Here is a 27,913-nt window from a genome sequence, read left to right as displayed (position 1 = left end):
AACAACAAGCATGGAATTAGAACGGACACGTCACACACACACACACACGCATCCGTTTTTCTTCTAACAATGACTTTATATCTGTTATTATTTTATTATTAATCTAACACTTCTTGTTGGCATAATAACTGTTTGAAGGATTTAGGGGTCACACCGGATTCTCTCGGGTTCCTCGTTCCACCGTCTTAGCCTCATGCTCTCTTTTTAATTTCAGAGCTCTTGAGAATTCTCTGCTGGTCACCGCACACCTGTGTGACCATTTAAAAGCCATTATAGAAAAAAGAGACAGAAATAAAGAGAGAAAAGTCGACGAAAGTCCCTGATCTCCAGTCAGTTCTGAACTGTTCTGTGGTTATAAAACCAGATGGATGCTGTTCCCAGATCTGCCATTTAATCTGTGGATGAGCTGAGACTTGCCCTCTGGGGCAGATGGTTAGGTGTGATAAAGTCTCTGGATGGACACGAGGCCACTGTGGTGCTGATCAGAGGAGCATCACGCCAGGCATGTGAAGTCCATCCGTGCCCGGTTACACCGGTCCTGTTAAGTACGAACAAAAAAATCTCCTTCACATTGCTTCTCTGGACATTTAATCGATTGCAATAAAATCATTTGAATTGTATTTAGAGATCTTTTTGAAGCATTTTATAAGGAAAGTTATTCGATTAATCTGTAAAATAGCTCTAGCTCAGAAGCTCCAGGTTAACCAATCAGATGCAGGTATGTGAGTGAATTAGGTAAGGAAGCTCAATGCTTAAAGATGACCGAACAGAGACGTACACACACACACACACACACACACACTATACTCATTCTAATCAATGGCTCAGCGCCGTCGCTGCTCCGTCATGTTAGTCGCTTTTCCAGACTTTTTTAAGACAGGAATCTGATTTGAATTTTGGTTGAATGTTGAATACCATCGATGAGTAAATTGTCTCATTTCTCATTTTAGGCTTCGAAAAAAGGTTGCGTATGAACGTCCTCTATGAGCCCCGGCACGCTTTACAGCAGTCCCCACAGCGTTCACAGCAGATGAGTTTGTTCAGACAGTGTCAAATGTGTGAAGCTTCTGTGTCCCAAATGCTCCATTTTTACACCAGTGCACCTTGGATGACTCAAGGACTTCAGGACTAGTACATTGCAGATTTGCAACTTGTCATCAGCATTAAAGAGCGCGACTACACAGGGACCGCATGCGCTGCTCGAAGGTGTTATCTAGGAGGTGTTTTTAAATCATTATTGAATTTCTTACTGTAAATCCTGGATTTGATCTTGGTGTATTTCAAAGATTTTTGATATGTTCTGTAATGTAACGGCGAATCCACAAGAAAACGAACACCTGTTAGCTTTAAATATCACCGTTCATGCTAACGGTTCCTGCTAGTTCTTGTTCTTGTCAAAGAGTCCGGACTATTTTGGAAACGTTCCCCAACACGCTCAAGAGAAACCGATTTGAATTTCTGTGAATTTCAAAAATAATTGGAAAGGAAAAGTTGTGAATGGTTGAGCGTTGGCTGATGTGTTAGTGGCTGGAACTTATTTCAGATCATCTTATGAAATACGGTGAAATCGGCTCGCTTAGATTTCCTACCAATTTGTAGAAGTGCTACGCTGGAATTGAGGCTAACCTTGTGCTTGCTTTTATTCCACACCATCTCTCACTCTCTGAAGTTCATATTCCTCTCAATTCCTCTCTGCTAGAATTTTTTTGTTTACAATGTCGAAACATCTAGTTTGATCAGAACTGGCAGCCATCTCTCACTCTCTCTCTCTCTCTGTCTCTCTCTCTCTGTCTCTCTCTCTCTATTGAATTCCTGACATGTTTTTGACAGGCTTAAATGAGGAATAATCTCCCTCTCTCCGTGTGCTAATAAAAACTAAACATCACCCTTAAGTAGCCCAGGGCTGCAGAGGAAACCTCCAGATGACCTCACATCTCTCCCACAAGATCGTCTGTCGGCTTCGTGAGCCCCGATACTTGAAGTCTAATAAATAAAGGTCAGCAGGGTCACGACAGCCGATCAAGATGCGGCTCGGTTTTTACCTCGTGGGTACGCGGTTCCTCTTAACCTCAAGAAGGATGTTGTGAGTTAATACGTGGCATTAATGTGAGTGAAAAGCAGCTAGTCGATAAAGATGGTTAGCAGGGCAGCAGACGAGCTCCAGAGACGAAGACCAGGTCTGAAACGAGCGATATGGCGTAAGATAGATGGAGTGGCAAAGCCTAGAGACAGAGAGAAAGAGAGAGAGATGTCTTAACAGTTCATATGATTAGTTTATAGATTTATTTGGTGCGTGTCTGTATCTTAATGGATTCATGGGACATGTACTGATCTTGAATAAAACACCTCAGGCTGTGCTGCTACACACAGGAATCCGCTTCTATACATTTCCAGCACAATGAAGTTGAATCGGTGGGGGGGCACGGTGGCTTAGTGGTTAGCACGTTCGCCTCACACCTCCAGGGTTGGGGGTTCGATTCCCGCCTCCACCTTGTGTGTGTGGAGTTTGCATGTTCTCCCCGTGCCTCGGGGGTTTCCTCCAGGTACTCCGGTTTCCTCCCCCGGTCCAAAGACATGCATGGTAGGTTGATTGGCATCTCTGGAAAAATTGTCCGTAGTGTGTGATTGCGTGAGTGAATGAGAGTGTGTGTATGCCCTGTGATGGGTTGGCACTCCGTCCAGGGTGTATCCTGCCTTGATGCCTGATGACGCCTGAGATAGGCACAGGCTCCCCGTGACCTGAGGTAGTTCGGATAAGCGGTAGAAGATGAATGAATGAATGAATGAATGAAGTTGAATCGTTCATCAAATAATGAAGGGTTTTTTGCATCGTAAAAGTGGTTCTGAATCTTGGGCTCTAAAGACACGGTACAGTCTGATTTAGAGAGACGGAGCCTTCAAATAATGTGGTAATAAAGTATAGTGTACAGATGTGTTTACTGCATGGCCATCGAGCGTGTCTGCAATTGTCTCACTCTCTCACACACACACGCACACACACACACACACGTGCGTAATCGTTTAGACGTGTAAATGAATAAATCTTTCAGATTACGTCGTTCGTGCTATAAAATATTTTTAAACCCGCTAATAAGAGAGAATGGAAGGCGATGTTCAGTACGTGTAAATTAGCGACACTTGATTAACTGCCAATTAACACGAGGCGTGTTTCCTCCTCACGCGTCTCAGTAAGTTGTCAGAATCGACACGTGATCGTTTGTCGGATAGAAAAGAACAAAAGAGAGAAAATAAGGGAAATTAAAGAAAATCAGCTCGCCTTAGGTACTGCCTGAGTCTCTGTTTCTCTCCTCCACTTTTTTCTCGCTTTCTTTTTTTCTGTCTTAAATCTCACTTGCAGTTTCTCTGGCTGCCACATGATGTCAGACGCAATTCAGCCACGAATGGAAGCACACACAAAAAAACATTGCTTTGTTATTTATGTCACTCTGCTTCTCCACCCCTCACTACGAGAGCTGAGCTCTTCATAGCATTAGCAGAGAGAAGTCCTCACAGTTACGGTTCCCCCGTCCCCGTCCCCGTCCCCGTCCCCGTCCCGGGATTACAGCGGCTCACGGGGCGCGAGGGCCGACTTAATGACAGAGGATGTAATTATGATCAGCCTCAAGAGCTGCCTGCATATCAGTGTGCTCTGATCTGTAACTAATCAAAACATGTAGAATTCCATAAACAGAACACACACACACACACACACACACACACACACACACGCACACACACACAGACACTGATACAGGGACAGGTGTGTGCAAGCAGTGACAGTGAAGATGAATGAGAAGATTCCTCTTCTTTATTTCTGCCTCTTCTTGTTTGTTCCTTCTTTCTTCTGATCTCTTTTATGTATCATCTGTTTCTTTTCTCTTCTCTTCTCTTCTCTTCTCTTCTCTTCTCTTCTCTTCTCTTCTCTTCTCTTCTGTCATAGACACTCATATTAACACACACAGGCATACACACATTAAATTAAGGATAATTACAGTCATTGATCTCTAGGGCCACTTAACAGCTACTGCATCTGTATACCATAACACAAATCTCACACACACACACACACACACACACACACACACACACACACACACACACACACAGAGTTTAGTTCTGTTTAAAGCTTTTTGCTGTAGTGGATTTTCTCACTTTGAGACAAAGAGAGGTGATTAGCGATTAGCGTAGCTCGTTAGGAGGCCTGTGTTCAGCCTGCCTCACTGAGGATTAATTGATTAGCGTGTATACTAGCGAGCTGCTGGACTCTGGGGTGTGTTTGTGAGTGTGAGGAGTGTGTAGAACGCTTACACCATCCAGCATCAACAAACAGACAGGAAATAAATGACGGTATTTTTTTTATTTTGCAAGGTTATTTATGATGAGATTGTGATTATTTCAAGATTTTTATAAATCTATCACAGTCTATTCACCAGACAGGGAGGCTTACGTTTGCTAGCAAGCTTGGCTAATGGTTTTATTTAAACAGTTGTTGTCTAAAGTGAGCTAGCTTGCTAGAACATATTCAGGATAGATTTAACATGATGTAGCAGTTAGCATCGTTTTAGCTAGCGTTTTAATGCTAGGCTAACTGATTTGCCATGACTTGTTAGCTTAGCAACAAACATTTACTAGCGTAACGTGACAACAAGAAACATCAGTGGCAGGTTCTTTATCAATACTAAATATAGAACTAGTGTATGTTTGTGTGTGTGTGTGTGTGTGTGTGTGTGTCTGTGTGTGTGTGTGTGTGTGTGTGTGTGTGTGTGTGTGTGTGTGTGTGAGAAATGAGCTGTTGAATACAGGCCATTTCATAGAAAAAAAGAACTGTATTTGTTGTTGTCTGGTGTTTGAACATTTGGAGTGTGTTGTAAATGTGCAGCAGGTGAGACGCATTAGACAGGATATGAGGACATTTTAGTGATTCACCTCTAAAGCACAGAGGCAGAACATCTGTCCAGATGTTTCTTTACCGAGAAAAAGAGGCTGACTTCCTTGTAATAAAAGTAAAGTAACTATAGGGTACATGCTGAATATCACTTGTTTTTTCTACTGCGTAATCAAAATCTGGCTGCCTCGGTCAAGAGGTTACTTGGTTGTGGTTGGATTTTCTTGAAGGACACTAATCCCAGACATGTCCGTATGGTTCAAGCCTGCTGTTTATTATTAATCCAAGGTCAAGAGAAATGCCACTCTGTATGAATTGTTGACGTGTCCTCTTCTTTAGTCTTTCTTGTTTGCTTTTATTATAAATAGCTGCTTCTCATAAAGTTCATCTCACATCACACGAATGATGCATGAGGTTATTTACCTTAAAAATGTCACAAGGTGTTGTCCTTTCAACAAAGCCAGGGACAAAGAACTTTTCTTTGTATTTAATGAGAATGAACCTTAAAAAAGCTTCCTTTCTACATCTGAAGTTACTCACGAAAGTGTCCTTGTAGGAGAAGCTCTCTGATTCATCGCAAACTGGTTCAGACTTATTAAAATTTACTGCAGGACGTTTCTCTTTTTGCTGAATGTGAAGAAATAGACTGAAAGTTTGGACCTGATGTACTGGAAGCATAACCTGGAGTGTGTATATATAGCTTAGATAACGATCTTCTGTCAGAATTCATTCTGATGTGGGTTTTTTTTTCTCCCTGTCTCGATCTGTCTCTTTTTATTTGCGTGTCTGACTCTTTTCTCTCTTCTCTTTCAGCGTCCATCGTCCTGCAGAAATGGTGGTGTCAGATGCACCCGTGTCTGGACGGGGAGGAGTGTAAGGTTCTACCAGACCTCACAGGATGGTCCTGCAGCACGGGCAACAAAGTCAAAACCACCAAGGTGAGGATGCGCTCTGGAGATGGTGTTAACGCAGGACACTTACTGTATATTACTTAACACATGACCATCAGACGTGACCTTTAACGTGCACCTGTGATCGATAATCAAATCATCTATCATACAAATGAAAGCACTGAAAATGCCAGAGGCCCGAGAGATAAAAACACACTCGCTGTTCCGGTTTCAGAAGTCGTCACCGAGACAGAACGACAGAAAACGCAGCTTCAGGTGGCATGAAATAATAAATAAGAGAGAAGTAAAACCAAGAAATCTGGACACATGTCAAAACAAAACAGACGCTCAGCTGGCGTCCTGGAAACTCCGGTGTGCTTGGACAGATTGCCGTGAGCCGAGGGTCCCGTTCCACGGCTCTGAAATCTGGCGACCTGCGAAAGGCAGTTTGTGCTTGGGGACGATGGCAGCAGCTCGGTACAGGTGCTGTTTTCCTCACAGGTGACATAGAAAAAGAAAAACAGTTGTGGAGAGCACACGGGCGACGTGCGAGTAATTGCTCGGAGAGACGGAATAACGGCGCATCTGTCACAGTCATTAGAACGTGTTACTGCTACAGGTTCCGCCGTGCCTTTCAAATCAAGAGAACTAATTAAATCGCAGAAGCTGACGGATTGAGGATTCTGGGCTTCCGATTGAATTTATGACCCCAGACGTTTGGCACCTGATTGGCTGAAACAAGCCCGGAGTCAGTTTCCCCGCCTCCTGATGGGTAACGAGCCAGTGAGATGTAGCGAGGCGTGGATGGGAGCTTCTTGCTTCCCTGCTCCACTGGGCTTTAAATGTGTGTCTGATCTCTACGGAATTAGTACAAGGCTTCAATGGAGCTGTCACTACATGTGCTGTTAGCCAGATGTTACTCTGCGCTACATTATATATATCATTATTATATATTTAATTCCTTCTTAGAAAAAAGATTAAACGAAGAACACACAAGGATTCGTCTTGTATAATTCAATGTAGAAACCTACATCAGTGTTTCCCTTTCAAAAAGATTTCCCAGCAGGACTCTCTGAAGAAATCAAGAACCTTTAACTCTCTAAAGAACCCTTGAAGAACAGTCGTTTGTCAGCTCTCACAGTCGTCCTGACTGGGATTGGTCTATCCCGATAACATGATCAGGGGCGCCTGACCTTCCTCCTGCTCTTCATGCCACTTCACATCAAACACTGCCTTTAATCGGACAGATATTTAGCTTTGATTAGAGCCACCTTTAAATTGTGCAGTAAATTAGATATATGACATTAAATAGCTCGTGACTTGAATTGCACAGTACATAAAGAGTAGTTTGCTCATTAATGTAACTAGTGGAGAGCTCAAAGGTATCAAAGGTATCTAATATCAGAGCCGTGCTGTATTTAGGTAGCTGTGTCATCTGCTGTATGAGAAGAATCCTCTGTCCTGATACTGGAGACTCCTTCTGTAAGAGACACATAAACATCACTGCACAGAAAACTTCAACACGTCAACAGTCACACATTTTATATCTTTTTCCCGGTGACCGAGACTCGGTTACTATAGAAACGGAAAAATCTCAGCTTGTTACAGGGAAATCCGATCTTTTCCCAAAATCCGTAATCTGTAGCCTGTAAGATTTTCCCATTTTGGAAAGTTTTTACAAAATCCAACACTGTTCCAAAAAAAAAAAACCCAAAATGACCAAAACCTAAAAACACAGGACTTTTGTTCTGACCAATCACAATGGAGGATTCAGAAGTGCAGCGGTATAAATAATGCTGCTGTAAAGTTATAACGAAACCGAAAAGTTTGCTGGTCCAATTGAACTTTACTTCAGACCTTGTTGGCCGAGAGCAGACTGTTACTTGGCAGAATTAGGACGAGTGTGTGTATGTATTTATATGTATATATATATATATATATATATATATATATATATATATATATATATATATATATATATATATATACACACACACACCAGTGCACTTTCTCTCCTCCAGTCCTGTCTGTTTCCTAATTTAAATGCAGCAGGTCGTGTAATGGTGCTCTAATGTCTCGTTTCTTTAGCCTTGGGCTCCTCACCACACTCCACACACTGATTACTGTGTTACACAGAGGCAGCGTTTATCCTCCGACCCAGAACTGAGAACATCTTCCATTCCAAGAAAAAAAAAAAAAAACACAAAAAAACCTCACACACACTTCTCATTATCTTCTCTTTTACTTTTTAGGTCACGCGATAGCGAGAACACGGCTGCCCCCTCAGCTCCAGGAGATCTCAGAATCTTTAACATGGATTTCTATTCTGGGAAAAGTAGCCTGATTACACCGGATATCACCCAGGCTGGGAATTTAGCAAACAACGGACAGACAGACAGACAGACAGACAGACTGATGGATGGATGGATGGATATACCATGTTATAAACTCAAAGTGATGAAAAGACATGATGAAGGACAACATCTATTTATACAAAAAACAAAAAATGTAAATCGATATAAATATCCAGTGGTGAAGGATGTGGGCGGAGACTTCTCTAAGTTAAACACTTGAACTCCTAGAGGAATGTGGCAGATTTGCGGGGGACTGTACGGAAGATAGATTCAACCTTGGTGAACGCGTGTGTGTGTGTGTGTATGTGTAAATGCATACAGCCGTGTGTTTGTGCATGTATATATGTGCAAACACGCACTTGTGTGCATACATACATATATGTGTGTGTGTGTGTGTGTGTGTGTGTGTGTGTGTGTGTGTGTGTGTGTGTGTTTGTCCGTGAGCCAAGAAAACCTCCAAGGTCCCGAGCGAGAGGATACAGAGATCCATGCGAGAGCACGGCGAGCACATCAATCACACCCCAGTCTTTACAGACTCTTAATTAGAGTTGCTAAATAGGGTCAGAAGAATGTATGATATTAGCACTTGTTAGAAATCAGTTTGGAGAATAATTTTGTTTTTGTCTAGATAGTTCTTTATCTTCATGTCACACGAGGTCCTGAGGGAAGCGTGATGTAAATACATTAGAAAAATACGCCGTCGGTTGGACGCTGATAAAATACAAAGACTTGTGATGGACAAAAGATTCTTATTGGAATTTATCCTGTCTCCTTTTTTCTTTGGGACATTTTAACACACTCGCAGATGATGATTATCTACAAAATGTATGAACTACACGTGTATCCTTAAAACTCATCCATCTTTGTTTGGAGATTTGATTTACAGCGAGGAACGTCGTGCTTTTCAACCGAACAGCGTAGCACGACGCGGCTTAAATCCGAACGGTCTGCTATCCGTTACTGAACAATGCTCGTAAATAAACAAGGGTCTTTAAGAAGGGATATGGTGTGGTGACTAGTGAAGAAGCAAAATAATACCATACATATCTTATTATAGGTTATCTTATCGTCGCTGTCGGGCAGAAACCTCGTATGTCCAAATTTTGTCAATTTCATATTTTTTCACATATCGATGCTATTGGTCAGTCCCCATGTGGGTCTGTTATTTTTACAAGTTATTAACCAATCTAAAGTCTTGAAAATAGCTTGAGCGCAAATCTCATAACTCCATTGGACACTTCAACTGTCCACCTCTTCCTCACTCCGTGGGAGAGCTTCACGGCATATTTCTCCTCAAGAAGAGTCGCAACGAATCAACACGTCTTCTGAGGTAAATGTCTTCAAAACACTGGGCTCAAAGAAAAAAATCTTGACCCCCGCTAGTTCTGGTGCTCGTCTGAGGACGGGAATTTAGCGCAAGACAATCCACTGTGACGCGGACTAAACCCTGTGCACTGCAGATAAGGTACAGTGTTTTTTTAATTTACTGAAAAATAACGGTTTTGAGATACGAGGATTCCGCCTGAAAGCGACGTTATGCTAACATGTGCCTCCGTAACAGGCTAAAGCGTTTAGCATGAGACACAGCGAATGCATCCAAACACGCTCAAGAGAGCCAATACTTTTGAAAGCATCCCTGTGCCAAGTTTAAGAGTGAATGAGAGAAATATCAGATTCTGGATGACTCGAAGACGGGGATTTTATTTAGATCACAGTGATGTAATATATATATATATATAAAGCTGTTTAAAGGCTCGATGTATCGTGCTGCTTTAAAAATGAAGACAAAACAATCTTGGAGACTAAAAAATTGCTTTGTCCAGTTGTACATCCTGGCTTGATCTCACGGTACCTGTTTAAGAAGGACGGCTCCAAATGCGGCAGTAGGAAGTGATGTTCGGTGGAAAAGCGCTGCGATGTGCTGCTGTTCATCTAGAACTTATCACAGGGTAGAAAACCGCGTCAGATCTCGACACGTCTTCCATTCCCTCACCTCATATTTAGGTAGAAAATTAAAGTCCAGACATGGAGCTGTTTCCGGGACAGGACACAGGGTTATTTCTGGGTCAGAAAAATCGACGCTGAAGCTCTAAACCGAGACTGTAACGAAATCCAGTGCATGACAACCATGAAAATCATAGTTTTATAATGTTAAATGATATGATTATAATCACTGTATGGTCTAGAAACACTTTTAAACCCAGGAAAAGTGTTTTAAAAAAAACCATAACGTGTGCCCAATACTGCATTCTAATAAAAGTTCCACTTTTATTCCACCAACATGTTTTTTCTTCAATTTTCCTCAGATGGTTAATTAATTAGTCGTCACCTCTGTGTGCCAGACAGCAGAGCTTAAGTCTAATAGAGCTTTCATTTACTGGAGCCGGGTTTGACCTTGCACACTGCCGGGCCTGACTTTGATTGATCTGCATTTGGTTCGCTGACAAGATGGAGTGGAGGTGCTCTCTCTCTCTCTTTCTCTCTCTCTCTCTCTCTCTCTCTCTTTCTCTCTCTCTCTCTTTCTCTCAGGACTCTCCAGTGGAGTGTGGTGAAGTGTTTCTCCCAGGGCAGGTTCGCTGCTGTGTCAGCGCTCCTCAGAACCGAGTCTCTCTCTGATTTGGACCTTTTTTGGAGTGTGTGTGTGTGTGTGTGTGTGTGTGTGTGTGTGTAGCTCCCTGAGCTGTGATAAATCTATCTGAGCCGCAGTGTGTTGCGCGCAGAGCTCCGGGATCGCAGGGGACTCAGGGCCGTGCCGCAGCTCAAAGTCTCATTACGGAGGTCTGGATACTGCAGGATGCCACAGTGCTCTCCAGGGAATATCACAGAGGGTATTTTAGGCTTGCAAGCATCTGCTGTTCGACAGAGAGCCTTGTGTGATACTGGTGCAGCGAAACCGAAGCGTATACGGGTGTGTGTTTGTGAAAATAAAACATCGGAATGAATCAGAGCCAGTATTAGGTTTCATACGCCAGAAAAGCTGGAGCAGAACGCCAAAAGCACGGCTCCAAAACAGGACATTTTAGTAATTTGTGTGTTTTTTAAATGTTTTTTTTTTAATTACCCTGCTAAAAAAAACTTAGGAGCTAAATACTGTTTCATGGGAAAAAAACCCAACTCAATTCACACTGCGCTTCTTGCTTCCGTCAGCACTGGCTGAACCTCAGGTTTACTCTGTAGCTGTAAGAGGAAGACTACTCTGGATGAAGCTCTTTTACACGTTATCACGCTTCTTCCCTGAAAGTTTCAATTCTTATTAATTTCTCTTCTGAATGTTTACGCCACTGCAAGTATCTTGATGTTGTCCCAACTCTTTTTCACCTACAGTTCATCACTGTGTTTATTTTAATTCCACACATTTAACTATGAACTTGAGGCTTTGGTGGTTTTGCAGGTCAGTCAAATTCTCCTGGAACATTGAAGGTAACATCAGAATCAAACCAACAGCAGAACATTGCACTGAAACGAAAGCACCGAGACAACACCGAATCCTACTGTGTGAACGTCATCCACACTTTTTATCCAATTCAAATTGTGGACCATCAGCATGACCAGGTAGTTCCTGTTCTCGTAATCCTTCTCCACTGCCTTTTTTCTCTCTTGAAGTCTCGTATGAACCTGATGGTTACAGAAAACAAGCACAAGTGATGTACAAATTATACTAGAATGATTGATATATATATGAATAACTTTCTGACCAATCAGAATTGAGAACCTTATAATGGTGGTGAGGTTTTAACATCTCATACACAACCTACAGATTTATACTGTATAGATTACTTTACACCTCCATTCTGAATAGAAGGAGCCTTCAAAATAAAATAATGTGTCACTCATTTCTCTAAAGTTAATAGAGTTAATATTACATCATCTGGCTCCGCCCACTTTGCGTCGGTGCCATAGCTACTACATTTTGTCGTAAACATCTAACTTTCACAGCAAATAAATGATTCCTCTGCACCACTACTCACTACCCTGCTTCTTAATGTCTTTGTCCCTTGATCCCTTGATCCCTTGATCCCTACCCTTCCTTTGCACTCTCCATTATTCCCTTTTCTCCTCACCTTTTTCTCCTAGCGTGTGATCTATTGAGCTGTCCTCATTCTGGTAAAACGTCAGTGACATATTGTGAATCCTAAGAGCTCTGTGAACTCTAAACTGTAAATCTTCGCTTTCTCTGTGTTCTCGAGGGGGCGCTACACCCGACTACGAGCCTCACACATCTGCCTGTCTTACACGTGTCTCTACTTAATGATCGATGTGTGTGGTTTTAACGCGCCGCTTCCTCGTAGCTGGAGACTTCCACAACGACTGCGTTTAAAGACACAGAAAAAAAGACATATAAACACATCAGACATCGGGATGACCGGGACTATTACATTACATTACTATTACATTACAATATAATGACCGGGACTATTACAGTCTTCAGGACTCCCTCGACACACACACACGTGGGAAGAGTGTTAGACTCACAGAACGAGTCAGAAGATTTTTTTTCTTTTTTTTTATTTAAGGCGCCGTCAGAGATTTTAATTGTAGGAAAAGACACACAACGAGTATCCACGTGATCTAGAGAGAGGAGAGGAGTAACATTGGAGCCTGAGAGAAATACTACAACTGAGAAGCTACTTTTCTTCATGGATCTCCAGCTTAATTGTAACATAAGCAGTTGTTAGTGTGTTACGGAAAATAGTCAAAAATAAAACTATACCAGAAGGAGTTTGGAAACTAAAAGCTGCTAGATAGCAACTGTACATTCAATAATCCACCTTAAGGTTGACCCGGTGATTTGATTGGCGGCTTAGCGCCTCGTCGTGATTGGCTCCTCGGACCTGACCAGTAATGTAAATACGCAGTCTGTGAGAGCGAGAAATTTAATTAGATAAAGACACAAAAGGGCAACAATCAGCACGATGTAGCTTCTTTTCAACACGGTTGCCTGTAGAATCAAAGAGTTAAAAGAAAAAATAAGACTGCAAAGAAATTTCAGTAGTAAACGGAAGTTAAAATCCTTCTCCGTGTCCCAGGAGCCCACTTAGAGCCCGTCTCAATTCAGCGTCCGCCTCTGTAATGCAAAGCTGAGGTGAAGATAAAAAAGACACAGAGCTGCTCTTGTAGTTCCTCTTGTGTTTGGTCAGGTCTAATTTTTTATATTCGTCAACAGCCAAAAACTCTCGAACATGCTGACCGTGTTGAGAGAGAGAGAGAGAGAGAGAGAGACAGAGAGCGCGAGACATAGAGAGAGACACAGAGAGAGGGGGAGAGAGAGAGACAGAGAGCACGAGACATAGAGAGAGACACAGAGAGAGGGGGAGAGAGAGAGACAGAGAGCACGAGACATAGAGAGAGACACAGAGAGAGGGGGAGAGAGAGAGACAGAGAGAGAGACGGAGAGAGAGAGAGAGAGCGAGACATAGAGAGAGAGAGCGAGACATAGAGAGAGAGACAGAGAGAGAGACAGAGAGAGAAACAGAGAGAGAGACGGAGAGAGAGACATAGAGAGAGAGGGAGAGAGAGACGGAGAGAGAGAGAGAGAGAGAGAGCGAGAGACAGAGACAGAGAGAGAGAGAGAGAGAGAGAGAGAGAGAGAGAGAGAGACAGAGAGAGACAGAGACAGAGAGAGTGAGACAGAGAGAGTGAGACAGAGAGAGCGAGACATAGAGAGAGAGACAGAGACAGAGAGAGAGAGAGAGAGAGAGAGAGAGACAGAGACATAGAGAGCGAGACATAGAGAGCGAGACATAGAGAGCGAGACAGAGAGAGACGAAGAGAGAGACGGAGAGAGAGACGGAGAGAGAGAGAGAGAGAGCGAGACATAGAGAGAGAGACAGAGAGAGAGACAGAAAGAGACAGAGAGACAGAGAGAGAGAGAGAGAGAGAGAGAGAGACAGAAAGAGACAGAGAGACAGAGAGAGAGAGAGAGAGAGAGAGAGAGATTAAAAATTCATACACACCACTGATTATCTCATACAGTTGAACGAAACACTTTGCCTTTTTCCACAAAGTACAGTTGTTGCTCTACACAGATACCTGGCAAGAGCTTCAGTTAATGTTCACATCCAACATCAGAATGAGGGAAAATATCATTTCAACCAGAGAAGATGAGCTGCTTTGTGTCTTTTAGAACCTGCTGATGTTCTGCTCTACATAGTAACTTAAATTAGCACTCTGTACAACCGTGATGAGCAGAAACGAAGGTTACATCGGTTACAGCTGATCAACCGTCAGCCAAGCACGGGATCCGAGCACGTTCATGATCACGGTCTCTGTATGAGGGTTTAGTCATTTACTCAGATGTTGAGGAGAAACATATACACTATAGGCATCGTCCAGAAATTCATCTTCTCCAAGTCATAGTACAGCTGAACACAAGAAGATGTTTATGATTGGAGAGAGAGAGAGAGAGAGAGAGAGGAAAAGAAAAAGGACAATTATCCAACTTTTTCAATGTACACCGACGATGGTGCCTGTTATCTCTGGACCCCCGCTAGCCACTGCAGGCTGTATTGACCGCAACCTTTGTTAGATTAGCCAGAGACAGCAGGGAGTCCTGGACCTCCGGCGCTCCCCGGTGTGCCAGGGGAGGAGCCAATGTGACAGCACCTGATAACACACCAGCCTCGGGGTGGCCGCTCGCCTCGGCTGGCCGAGCTCTCCGTCCACGGGCATGTTTTGGTGGCACGGCCGGCGTGTCAGACAGGATTGAGAGCAGCAGACGGCAGCGGCGTTCGTTTCATCTGTGAGCTCTGGGTGAAGTCCAGAGAGAGAAGAGAGCGTGCACAGCTCCGAGGTGTTTGTGTTCATCATGAAGAGAAAGCGCCGGTGCTCGGGTGGGAGCTGTTTTATGGTTATAGGGTACTTGTTGGAATTGAAGTTGTCAGAAGTGATTTGAGGCAATGACGCCTGAGTGTCTCACAGTCAAGAGAGAAAACATCATTACAGAAAGTGCATCGTACATAATACATAGCTGTCAAAAGGCAGACACGTGGATTCGTCTTTCTCAAGTTTTCTTTAGCGTCGCCATTTTGGAATGAAAGTAAAAGACAACAAAAGTACGAGACAGCGAGGTATGTTCTGGTTTAAGAGGAATAAAACATATCAAGGAATATCAACTGTGGTCATTTCATGCTGCGCGAGTGTGGAGTGTTTTCCTGTAACAGCAAACACAAAGCAATTTCTAATAACTATAATCACTCAGTATCGATCGATCGATCGAGAGAGAGAGAGAGAGAGAGAGACACAGAGAGAGAGAGAGAGAGAGAGAGAGATGTTGATGGGGAAACTTTTGTATATGCTATAATAAAAAGTTCATTCATTCATTCATCTTCTACCGCTTATCCGAAGTACCTCGGGTCACGGGGAGCCTGTGCCTATCTCAGGCGTCATCGGGCATCAAGGCAGGATACACCCTGGATGGAGTGCCAACCCATCACAGGGCACACACACGCACTCTCATACAATCACACACTACGGACAATTTTTCAGAGATGCCAATCAACCTACCATGCATGTCTTTGGACTGGGGGAGGAAACCGGAGTACCCGGAGGAAACCCCCGAGGCACGGGGAGAACATGCAAACTCCACACACACAAGGCGGAGGCGGGAATCGAACCCCGACCCTGGAGGTGTGAGGCGAACGTGCTAACCACTAAGCCACCGTGCCCCCCCATAATAATAAAAAGTTATAACAGGAAATATCTTGTTTGCCAGACATTTATAAATGTGTAGAGGACATTTAAGTGTCTCAAAATACAGGTGTATAAAAAATACAGGTGTATAAAAAGAACAGGTGCGTAAAAAAGAACAGGTGTATAAAAAAGAACAGGTGTATAAAAAAGTAGAGGTGTATAAAAAGAACAGGTGTGTAAAAAAGAACAGGTGTATAAAAAAGAACAGGGGTATAAAAAGAACAGGTGTGTAAAAAAGAACAGGTGTATAAAAAAGAACAGGGGTATAAAAAGAACAGGGGTATAAAAAGAACAGGGGTATAAAAAAGTACAGTTGTATAAAAATGAGTGTATTCATAAAGAGTGTAATAGAAGACTCTATCTCAGAGAGCTCCTAATTTATCTTAAACATTTCTAACTATGAACCTTAACAGTGATTCAGGACCGATCTCAGAGAATCTATGAGCAAGGAAAATACAACAGCTTTTATCTTAGAGAGGAGGCGGGGCTTAACCCATTACTAGGTGACACATTCTTTTACAGACTGTGATTGGTTGACCGATAAATAAAGGAGCAATTTTAAAATCTGGTCTATAATAAACCTTCACTTTATCTCTATGTTAAGATATTTGAGATTATATGGTGTAGAGATTACGTTTGTGACCGAACATATTAGAGACGTTCTAACATCTGTATGTTATAAATGTAATAAATGTAAATGTAAATGTAAACGTAAACATCGACACAGAGCAGAAATGTCATAGAGACAAATTCTATCATTTCTGACACTATTTCTGCTTTGTTTCAGAGATGTTAAAGTATCTCTAAATGACATAGCAGAAGAATGTGTGAGTGTGTGTGTGTGTGTGTGTGTGTGCAGTGTTGTATAAGTACTAGAAAGCAATACTTGAGTAAAAGTACAAGTATCGTACTAGAAAAAGACTTTGGTAGAAGTGAAAGTTACCTTTTAGAATATTACTCAAGTAAAAGTCTTAAAGTATCTGATATTTACTGTACTTAAATATCAAAAGTCATTTTCTGATATTTAATGTACTTAAGTATTTGAAGTAAAAGTAAAAAGTAAAATTTCAGTGATTTTCAGTAGGCATAAGAGCAGGGGGCGGTTCTAGGGTCTCATCTTTAGGGGGTTTTAGCCCTCAGTGAGAATTTAAAACAAGAAGAGTTTTATATTATATATTATATGACTACATAGTAAGCCAAAAGTTATGGTTTTATTTAATGGCAAAAGTGGACACCAAAATTTTATGCATGATGTAATGATGCCGGTCTTGAATCAGATCAGTTCATGTATGTGTGTGTTCTCTACAAACAGTGTGTCCAATGAATGCAGTCATTAATAAAAAAAATTCACAAGACAAAGAACAAATCAATAAATGTTATTTTTATTTAGCATTGAATGGATTGTTTGCATTAATATTTTGTTTGTGCTACAACTCTGGTAATAAGAATAGTGACATTTCACTGCTTTTGGTTGGCGTCTTTGCGGCTTTAACATTATAGATAAACGCCTCCAGCTCTGACTGCGCGTGCACGCTGAGCGTCCCTGTGCTTCTCCGTAGAGCGTGCGGAGCGTAATAGAATCTAGGAGCAGTGACTCGCCAAACCTCCCTTATTGCAGTCCCACACATTTCATCTGATTTTATTTTGTAGTAACGAGTAACGAAGATGCTTAGTGGAAATATAACGGAGTAAAAGTGTACATTTTATCTAGGAAATGTAGTGGAGTAAAAGTGAAAGTTGACATAAATTTAAATAGCGAAGTAAAGTACAGATACGTGACATTTCTACTTAAGTACAGTAACGAAGTATTTGTACTCCGTTACATTACAACACTGTGTGTGTGTGTGTGTGTGTGTGTGTGTGTGGGAGATGTTATCTCTAATATGGTTGGTCACAACAATAATACCTACACGATCTAATCTGTATCATCTTATTAACTCACTATCATTATTAAATACTGTATATAATACATTACTTCTCCCTCTTCATCTTTCAGTCATTTATTTCTCTGGTAAAGAAACTCTAAGCTCTTCTCACTTCTCCTAACACTCTTTGACCTTTTGAGCTCTTTTAAGTGTTAAGACGCTTTTTGAATAATAATCTTTACTAGGATCGTCTCTTTAATTTTAAGGGGAAACATTTACATATCTATAGGATTCATCACAGGACATGAACTTTCATCTCAATGCTGTCATAACCTTAAGATTTACTTCATATTTTCCTGATTACTAACGGTAGCTTTGTGTGTGTGTGTGTGTGTGTGTGTGTGTGTGTGTGCCCATGAGAACTACATTAGAGTATTACACTCATAGTTTGTACCTGTTGCAAATGAATTCCTAACAGCTGACTTCTAAAAAGCATATTTTGTTAATTTATTATCTTTTATCTCATAAACACATGGTCTTTTGTCCGAAAAGGTCTCGGAAACTTGTTTCTTTACGCTAAGATAGAAGATAAATCAGAAATGAATCGAGGGACTACAGATTCATCCCCTGAGATAAATGTATCTGCTCAGTGATTTGCATGTAAGATACAGCAGCTCGGCCTACTTTCAGCTTTTGTATTGTTTTGTTTTGTTTTGTTCTAGTTAATCAAATCCAGCCAAATTAACTTACCCTGACTCTCAGATGGTTTGTTTCCTTCAAGCATTTACTTCCTAACAAAACCTGCTCACACACACACACACACACACATACACACACACACATGCAAAGGACGCCCTGATGAGAGACAACAATCACATCATCTCATAGAGATCTGGGTTTATCCACACAGTTATTTAAGGAATTTTGATGCGTGTTGCTCTGATTTACTGCCACTATGCATTACTGTCAGAGACACTGTACACACACACACACACACACACACACACACGCGCGGTAGCTGGCAGTTAGAGATTGAATGTAAACATTTTCTGCACACACACACACACACACACACACACAAGCGAATAATTCAACTCTGCCCTAAGGCATGTACTGAAATTTGTTGCACATGTTTTGGGGAGAAACCAAAACACACACATCATTCATAATGTATACTTTATACTGCAAAGTGTTTAAATCTGTTTCAACAAGGATCACGTCTTAATGTGACATGCTGTCAGTGTGAATAAACACTTCATAATTAACCATTCAGACATGGAGCAGAGGTGTTAGAATTTTAGAGCTAGCAAACAAAGTAAACACATCAGCTTACAGACTCAGGATCCATAATCACCTCCGTAATTAGTACTGAACCTCAGAGACCATGCCTCCACAATTAGGATTCAGGCACAGAGACCACGCCTCCACAATTAGGATTCAGGCACAGAGACCACGCCTCCTTCACTGGGACAGAGAGGCACAGAGACCACACCTCCTTCACTGGGACAAAGAGGCACAGAGACCACGCCTCCTTCACTGGGACAGAGAGGCACAGAGACCACGCCTCCTTCATTAGGATTCAGGCACAGAGACCACGCCTCCTTCACTGGGACAGAGAGGCACAGAGACCACGCCTCCTTCACTGGGACAGAGAGGCACAGAGACCACGCCTCCTTCACTGGGACAGAGAGGCACAGAGACCACGCCTCCTTCACTGGGACAGAGAGGCACACAGACCACTCCTCCTTTTTTAGGATTCAGGCAAAAAGACCACACCTCCTTCACTGGGACAGAGAGGTAGAGAGGCCACACCTCCTTCATTAGGATTCAGGCACAGAGACCACGCCTCCTTCACTGGGACAGAGAGGCAAAAAAGACCACGCCTCCTTCATTAGGATTCAGGCACAGAGACCACGCCTCATTTATTAGGATTCAGGCAAAGAGGCTACACCTCCTTCACTGGGACAGAGAGGCACATAGGCCACACCTCCTTCATTAGGATTCAGGCACCTGGGTCACACCTCCTTAATTATTATTCAGGCACATAGGCCACACCTCCTTCCTTAGGGCAGAAGGAAAGAGGTCACACTTCCTTCATTAGGACTAAGGCACAGACATATCTTGTGACTGCGATCAGTAGCTGTAAGTGAAAACAAATTAAAATATTAATTAGTTAATGCTATAAAAATAAAGTTAATTCAATAAAAATAATTAATTAAAAATACATGACTATAATAACAATAATGTAATAATAATCAATTAAATAATAATGTTTTGTCTAAAAAGTTTTTTTTCTAGCCTCTGACTTTTTCCCTCTACCTGCTTCAGCTAATTGGAACCAGATGATGAGGCAGAACCAGATGGAAAGGAGAGAAGAGGAAAAAACAGGAATCATGGATTTCTCTTCAACAATGAGGCTTTTGTTGTCAGATAACGTGATGATTTATTATGGCTCCGTGTTGCAGGCTGCAGGGATGGCGTGTGTCTTCGGCTCACAGGTTTTCTCTTCCTCCTGAAACGTTTCTCCCTCGAAGCCTCTGAACGTCTCCCACTGAGACTGACGTGTGTGTTTCCCTCAGCTGAGATGACACGTCAGATGGTTGGGGGTGTGAGCTGTGAGCTGTGGGTAGATTGGGCTTTAATTAGCCTGGATGTTTGCGTGTGTGTGTCACTTTCGCTAACGGCTTCATCTTGAGGATCTTCTCGACCACGCTGTTGTCTCTCACGTCTCAGACACTTTGAGCCGCTTGCGTCTTTGTTCTCAAGCTAATGTGAAGTGAATGAGGTTAAAGCTCATGATGACGTTTTCAATTTGGTAAAATCCAATTTTTTTTTATTTTTTTATCTGTGCACATTTAGTAAGTGTGACTGATGGGAAACCTGGAAAATCACAGAGGAAATCATGCTGAGCGAACAATGAGCTATAGACAAAAAGCCAGAGTTGTTCTTCTCCCACTTTTCTCACTCTCACTCGTTTGTTTCACTCTTTTAGTTATTGCCGTTGTCTGTTTTTCTTTCTGTGCTGTAAAGTAGTTTTTGTCTACATTTAAGGTAACTGATAATGAATGATAAATAACAGGGGCTAGTTAGGGAGCTGCAAGTGATAGCATAATTAATTTCTGGCCTCATTTGCATTTCTGGATAAACTACACCTTTGAAATGGCAAAGAAGAGGATGGATAAAAATGTCTCTCTCTCTCTCTCTCTCTCTCTCTCTCTCTCTCTCACAGCTATATTCTAATTGAGTGCAGTGAAATAAGTAGGCATGCAGAGACCGGAGCTTGATCAGGGTTTATCTCTGCTTTGCTGAGGAGTAATTGCATATTCATGCTGCTGCTCGGAGATTTGCTTGTCGCAGGCCGTCCCAGGTCACTGAGAATTCGGTAATTATAATGATAAACGCAACAGACCCCAATGAGGAGCACCACCATATTTTATTCCCTCCATAATAAGTAGCTGAAAAGCAGGAAAGGCTAAAATAGCCAACGAGGATTCTTCTTTCTTACTTCCTTTTTTTTTGCTAGCAAAGCATACAGTAAGTTTGTTTATTGTAGAGTTTAATGGATGAGTCATGATTAATATTATTGCTGTTATTTTATTCAAAGTTGTTTTTTTTTGCAAAACAAACAAGTTTTTCCTGTTTTAGTCTTGAGATAAACCATTTTTTTTGAAGAAAACATAACCTTTAGTCCCTCCATGATTACATGGAGGTTTATTTGCTCTTCTTAAATGTTTGATTTTGCTGCAAACTGTAGTTTGTTTTCTGTTTGTTTTAAGGAAAGCATGAATTTAAAAAAAAAAAATCACTTACTTACTGATTCACTCACTGACTCTCATTCACTCACTCACTCACTGACTCACTCACTCTCTCATTGGCTATCTGACTCATTCACCAATTGACTATCTGACTCACTCACTCAATCACTCACTCATTCATTGGCTATCTGACTCACTCACTCAATCACTCACTCACTCATTGGCTATCTGACTCACTCACTCATTGACTATCTGACTCACTCACTCACTCACTCACTCACTCATTGGCTATCTGACTCACTCACTCACACATTGACTATCTGACTCACTGACTCACTCACTGACTCCCTCACTCACTCATTGGCTATCTGGCTCACTCACTCATTGACTATCTGACTCACTCACTGACTCACTGACTCCCTCACTCACTCATTGGCTATCTGACTCATTCACTCATTGACTATCTGACTCACTCACTGACTCACTCACTCACTCACTCACTCATTGGCTATCTGACTCACTCACTCACTCACTCACTCACTCACTCACTCACTCATTGACTATCTGACTCACTGACTCCCTCACTAACTCATTGGCTATCTGACTCACTCACTCATTGACTATCTGACTCACTGACTCACTCACTGACTCACTCACTCACTCATTGACTATCTTACTCACTCACTCACCTTCTAGCCTGCTTTTATAAACTTCAATCATTTTTATTTGTACTTTTATGAAGTTGTGGTACAGTGTGGAGCTCGGCAGAAAGCGTGTGATGTTAAAGATGTGTGAGAATTCAGGTCGTCTCTGTAATCAGATGCATCCAGGACACAGAATGCTGACAGGAGGACACATCAGACTCTCTTCCACACTGTACCTCCTCCACACTGCGACTGAAACCTTCACAATCTACAGCTTTACAAACAACAAACCTGTTTCACCTTGTCAGTACATGTGTGTGTGTGTGTGTGTGTGTGTGTGTGTGTGTTTTGAAACTGAAATCTTCAGTTCATTTCTATTACAATAGAATATACTGTCACGTACATGAATGTAGTGTAATATTTGGATTCATTTGGTGTCCTGTTTTGTGTTTCAGAGTATTTATGGCTCATAATTCATCATCACAACATGTAGGGAGTTGATTCTCCACCTCTAGGATTGAGGAGCTTCGATTTTAAATTTTACATACAAATCACTTAAGGTCTGATTATTATTATTATTATTAACTAAAATAATGCTAAGAAATCTAATCCCACTGATGTATAGATCAGTGTGAGGTGAGAGTTTGGAGAAGATTTGAAGTGTGTTATTTGTGTGTGTTATACACACAAAATGCGGTTGTACTGTACTACGCTGCTGCGGGTAAAACACAAGCAATGAACTTAAAAGCTACGACAAAAAAAAACGCACAATTTTGCAAAATACACAAAAGACGAATGTTAAAAAGCTTAGAAATGCTGCAGCACATGTGAGTGCAGACAGTAACAAGGCTGAGTGCAGGACAGGTGTTAGTGATAATCACCTGAGTAACACAGCACACACTCCAGAGCTCAGTCTCTCAGAACTGTGTGTTTTACTGAGCTTTACTACACTTCATCATGTGATGAGTGATTTATCCTGGACCTGGACATCTGCTTGGACAAATTAGTGATGTTTCATGATCATGGACAAATCCCAAAACCCTGTAAGTGTTCATTTTTTTTTTTTTTAATTATTTAATTTTTTTTTTTTTTTTTTTACCAAAATGAAATTCTGGAAAAAAAAAAAACTGAAAGAAAAAAAAAAGGTCTAGGAATGGACAATAAAAGCAAAGACTTGTCTCATTTTCTGTTTTTATTTGTTCACATAACAGAAGCTGTTTAATTTCACTGTAGTCTCTTTAGAGATTCTTAAGAAGGTTACATGTCTAACCCTGAACGTCTCTTATCTCTGTCGTATGTCTGCTCTGTCGATGGTCCGTCTTTATACGTGACGAAGATTACAGTGTAAAGAATTTCTGTCATTTTTTCCCCCTAAAACCTATATAGTGTTTTATTTTTTCAGTATGTTTTGAAGCAAGTGTTTAAAAAAAAATCTATTTTTGGTGATGAATAACAGACATGAAATGACAGACAGTGATTCTCACTCACTCACTCACTCATCTTCTACCGCTTTATCCGAACTACCTCGGGTCACGGGGAGCCTGTGCCTATTTCAGGCGTCATCGGGCATCAAGGCAGGATACACCCTGGACGGAGTGCCAACCCATCGCAGGGCACACACACACTCTCATTCACTCACGCAATCACACACTACGGACAATTTTCCAGAGATGCCAATCAACCTACCATGCATGTCTTTGGACCGGGGGAGGAAACCGGAGTACCCGGAGGAAACCCCCGAGGCACGGGGAGAACATGCAAACTCCACACACACAAGGCGGAGGTGGGAATCGAACCCCCAACCCTGGAGGTGTGAGGCGAACGTGCTAACGACTAAGCCACCTTGCTCCCCACAGGCAGTAGTTATAAATAAATATCTTTTTAAGAGTATAATTTGATGTGTAATTGTACGTCGTTCACGTCAGTGCTGTAATAAAAAAGTGATTAGTCCAGTGTTTCTGTTTCTGCCCTGAGGACTGAAGGTACCTCACCCCGGTTGCACGGCCAGCTCTTAATCTTATTTTCTTTGTCACTTTGTGACTTCTGAATCCTTTCCGTGGAGAACAAGTGTCATGATGCAATAGCAAATTTAAACCAGCAACATTTCTCCTCAGTGATCAGACCTTGACTGAAACAATTCGTCTTCTGAAACTTTTTTCCTCCCGAAGTTCCCATTGCCAGCATCACCTCACACCACAAGCCCCTTTGGATCTCATATGCCACTGTCACAAAGCCACGAGTGAAACTTTCATCTGTTACACAAAAAGAGGTGGCCTTCTGGTGTGGGTGTGTGTGAGAGTGTGTTAGAGTATACGTGTACCTGGTCTGCACATGTCCTTGTACACACACTCAGAGTCTGAACTCCTCCTAACCCTCATGTCTAGCGGCTTACTGCCGTCACCCGCCGATGACTCACACTGCTCTCAACCCTTCTGTTCTTTCTCTCTCCCTCTTTCTCTCATTCTCACACTTTCTGTCTCTCTCTCCTTCGGATGGACCCCATCTCTTTCTCTCCGTCTCCTCTTCTGTCCCGGATTCATCTTCAGCTTTAATGCATTGAGTGATTTACATGAAGCACCAGCAGAGAAAGCACCATTTAATCACTGATGATGATGATAATAATGATAAGATTTAATAATAATAATAATAATAATAATAAGATTTCATGAGAAATACCCAAGGATCAGTATCTATATGTGTCTATATATGTGTATACGTCGTCTAGGATTCTTCTTCTTGTCTTTTAAGGGGATCCTCACGTGATGCTGTCCTGCTGTTTGTTCCGAGCTGCAGACTTCCTATCAGCTCCAGCCTCTTTTCCTGTATCATCATTATATGCTGCCACATGATTGGTGGATTGATTAAAGTGTGTGAACGATCAGGTGTGTATAGGAAAACACGATCAAGTGTGTGTAGGAAAACACACTTAGTCTATGGTGCATATCACACACTTCCTCTTGTGGCACAAAAGTGTGTGTCTGAGTATTACAGGCTCTTTATTGTAAAGAAACAGCATCTCTGAGCAGACTGACTGCTCTTTCAGACTCGCTGTGGGAGTTCCAACACCAGGCCATTTAGACAATTCACCCTCTTTCCGTTCGTTCTAAGCGTGTTACTCGCAGGCGGACGAATCGAGACACTTTGACCCGCAGGAGTGGTTCGGGTCAGGAGGGACGCTTTGTTGAAATGTGCAGCTCTTGTATAAATTCTTGCTTCATAAGAGACATTGATTTTTCCTCTACATCCTGGTGCAGGTCAGGGCAAGGCGGCAGCTACAGTGGCTGAACTGATGAAAGGGAATAATGCTGAAGTGAGCAGAGACACTTTAAAGAATGTTTATTACTTATTATTATTATTATTATTATTATTATTATTATTATTATTATTATTATCATCTTGTATACAGAGTATTTTTAGAACCAAAATTTCCTAGAAACATTATGTTCAGAAATTGTTCGGAACATCACTTCTGGGTTAAAGTTACCGACCCAGGCTACAAGAACATGCTTTTGTTGATTTGTTTGCCTTTGTTTGGATTTACTTTAGGGGGGCACGGTGGCTTAGTGGTTAACATGTTCGCCTCACACCTCCAGGGTTGGGGGTTCGATTCCTGCCTCCACCTTGTGTGTGTGGAGTTTGCATTTTCTCCCCGTGCCTCGGGGGTTTCCTCCAGGTACTCCGGTTTCCTCCCCCGGTCCAAAGACATGCATGGTAGGTTGATTGGCATCTCTGGAAAAATTTTGCGTGTGTGTGATTGCGTGAGTGAATGAGAGTGTGTGTGTGTGCCCTGCGATGGGTTGGCACTCCGTCCAGGGTGTATCCTGCCTCGATGCCCGATGACGGCTGAGATAGGCACAGGCTCCCCGTGACCTGAGGTAGGTCGGATAAGCGGTAGAAGATGAGTGAGAGAGTGAGTGGATTTATTTATTTTTTTTATCTTGTCTCCACCCCTTTCAGGTCATTGGTTTGTTAACTGATTGTGTTCACCTGCTCCAGAGTCCATGCTTCAGTCCTGAACTCAGTTTTAATGGCTATTGTTTTTGTTTTTTTCTCTGTTTTCCTTCGACTGTATAAAAACATCCAATTAGGTGGATCATTTTAAGGACAATATTTAAAAACCATACACATTTATGTATATGTGTATTTATGCATATGTATATACATTATTTCTCCTTTTATATTTACATATTTTTTTATATAGTTTTCTTATATAGTTTATACTTTTTTTATTATTTTATTTATTTTTTTACTTTTTTATACTTTTTATTCTAATACCGGACAGTTGCATAAAGCATTTCACTGCATGTCGTACCCTGTATGTATGTGTGTGTGACAAATAAAATGTGATTTGATTTTATGTCGAATTGCCCCTTGGTGTCCAGTTATGGCCAGCGTTACTGGGATCGGCTCTGGATCTGTGGTCACCCTGACAAGGATAAATCTGAATATCAGTGACTGAATGAATGACGTGTCTAAGTGAAGGCTTGACGTCCCTTTTAATTTTTCCCGCTTTTGACCTGTTTGACTTCATTCTTCTTTTAAATGAAACTCATGCTGCACTTTTGTCTCATCGGGAATTAAATCCTGTCCAGATCAGTATTGGCATTGAAGCCAAAATACTCCAGCATTCTAGTCACAAAGTTTTGTGGAAAATGTTTTACAAGCACAGCACCCTGAAAGAATATCCACCTGCTGGAGCGAGAAGTTTTCTGACAGTGATATGTCGCATGAGTCCGGCAGGGTTATATTTGTCGTGGAACTTGTTTTGCTCTTCTTTCACCCCAGTGGTGCAACATGCTGTGACTGTGATGCCACACAGCCCTGGAAATGATGCCACCCAGCCGGGTCTGTCACTTCCATCCTTTCTGATTGGAGCCGAGAAAACCTGCTGTACCCTTACAGCCAGATCTCTGTGAGTTCACCCGAAATTATAGGTCAGATGATTATAGTGGCATTCTCACAGGTCACTTTATTCACCACTTCACTTCAGCTGAATGCAAGGCAGAGATTTCCCCTAACAGATATCACTCATGTATGTTTGTTTATGTTTGCTCAGTCTCTGTCTCGTTATCCTCGAGGTTCCCTTCTATGATTAACGCCAGCAGTAATTACAGCTGCACTCGTCCCCGATTTAAACAGTATCTCCTGTGGTGAGACGTGCTTCGTGTGTGTGTGTGTGTGTGTGTAAGTGACAGTGACGGCCGTTGTGGATTATCAGAGCCTTGGGGAGCGTTGCTGAAGCCAATCAGCATCTCCCCATGGAACCGCTTCTGGGACCGAGCGACTGTATGCAAAACAAGGCGATAATTAAAGGAAAGGGCTCAGCTGAGGAGGTTGGCGCAAGTCAGAGGAATCAATTATCTTCTGGGAGAAGGTTTAAGATCTATTAGTAGCAGTTAATTACATTACCAATAATTAAAACATTCATTACATCGCCAATAATGAATATATTTTAATGTGTTGAAAGCAAAGGTGAGTTAGTGAGTGGATGATGAGGGTCACAGCAAGAATCCAACTGAACGTTGTTCTGTTATGTAGCAAGAGGTGAAAAAGTGGACTGTGATATTTAGTGTTGTGTTGTGTGTGCTGGCGACGAAGCAAGAAGCATTACAGAGATTTTAACACAGGTCTTCTGCTTTATTTAATACTGTTATAAAATAGTTACCAGACTGTTAGGTATGATGAAATCCACTGAATGTACAGATGGACAAATAGATGGCTGAATGGACGAGTGCATCGGCGGGTGTTAGATGGCTGAATGGATGGATAAATGAATCAGCAAATGGATGTATGGATAAATGGACATTTGATGGCTGGACGGATGAACAGAT

General features: G+C 41.9%; 1 protein-coding gene across 1 annotated transcript in view; it reads left to right on the top strand.

Moving 5' to 3' along the window:
- The window catches only part of tafa4b (TAFA chemokine like family member 4b), a 38,030-nt gene extending 29,162 nt beyond the window's left edge, over positions 1-8,868 (top strand). The window contains exons 6-7 of the mRNA XM_060858417.1: positions 5,699-5,823; positions 8,028-8,868. Of these exons, the coding sequence (XP_060714400.1) occupies positions 5,699-5,823; positions 8,028-8,039 (137 nt within the window). The 3' untranslated portion in view covers positions 8,040-8,868. The remainder of the gene's footprint in view (positions 1-5,698; positions 5,824-8,027) is intronic.
- The last annotated feature ends 19,045 nt before the right edge of the window (positions 8,869-27,913 follow it).

Source organism: Tachysurus vachellii, chromosome 22 (genome assembly GCF_030014155.1).
Source record: "Tachysurus vachellii isolate PV-2020 chromosome 22, HZAU_Pvac_v1, whole genome shotgun sequence".
NCBI classification, from domain to species: Eukaryota; Metazoa; Chordata; class Actinopteri; order Siluriformes; family Bagridae; genus Tachysurus; species Tachysurus vachellii.
The sequence above is the reverse complement of the archived record's forward strand: the minus strand, read 5'-3'. Positions and strand labels throughout refer to the sequence as shown.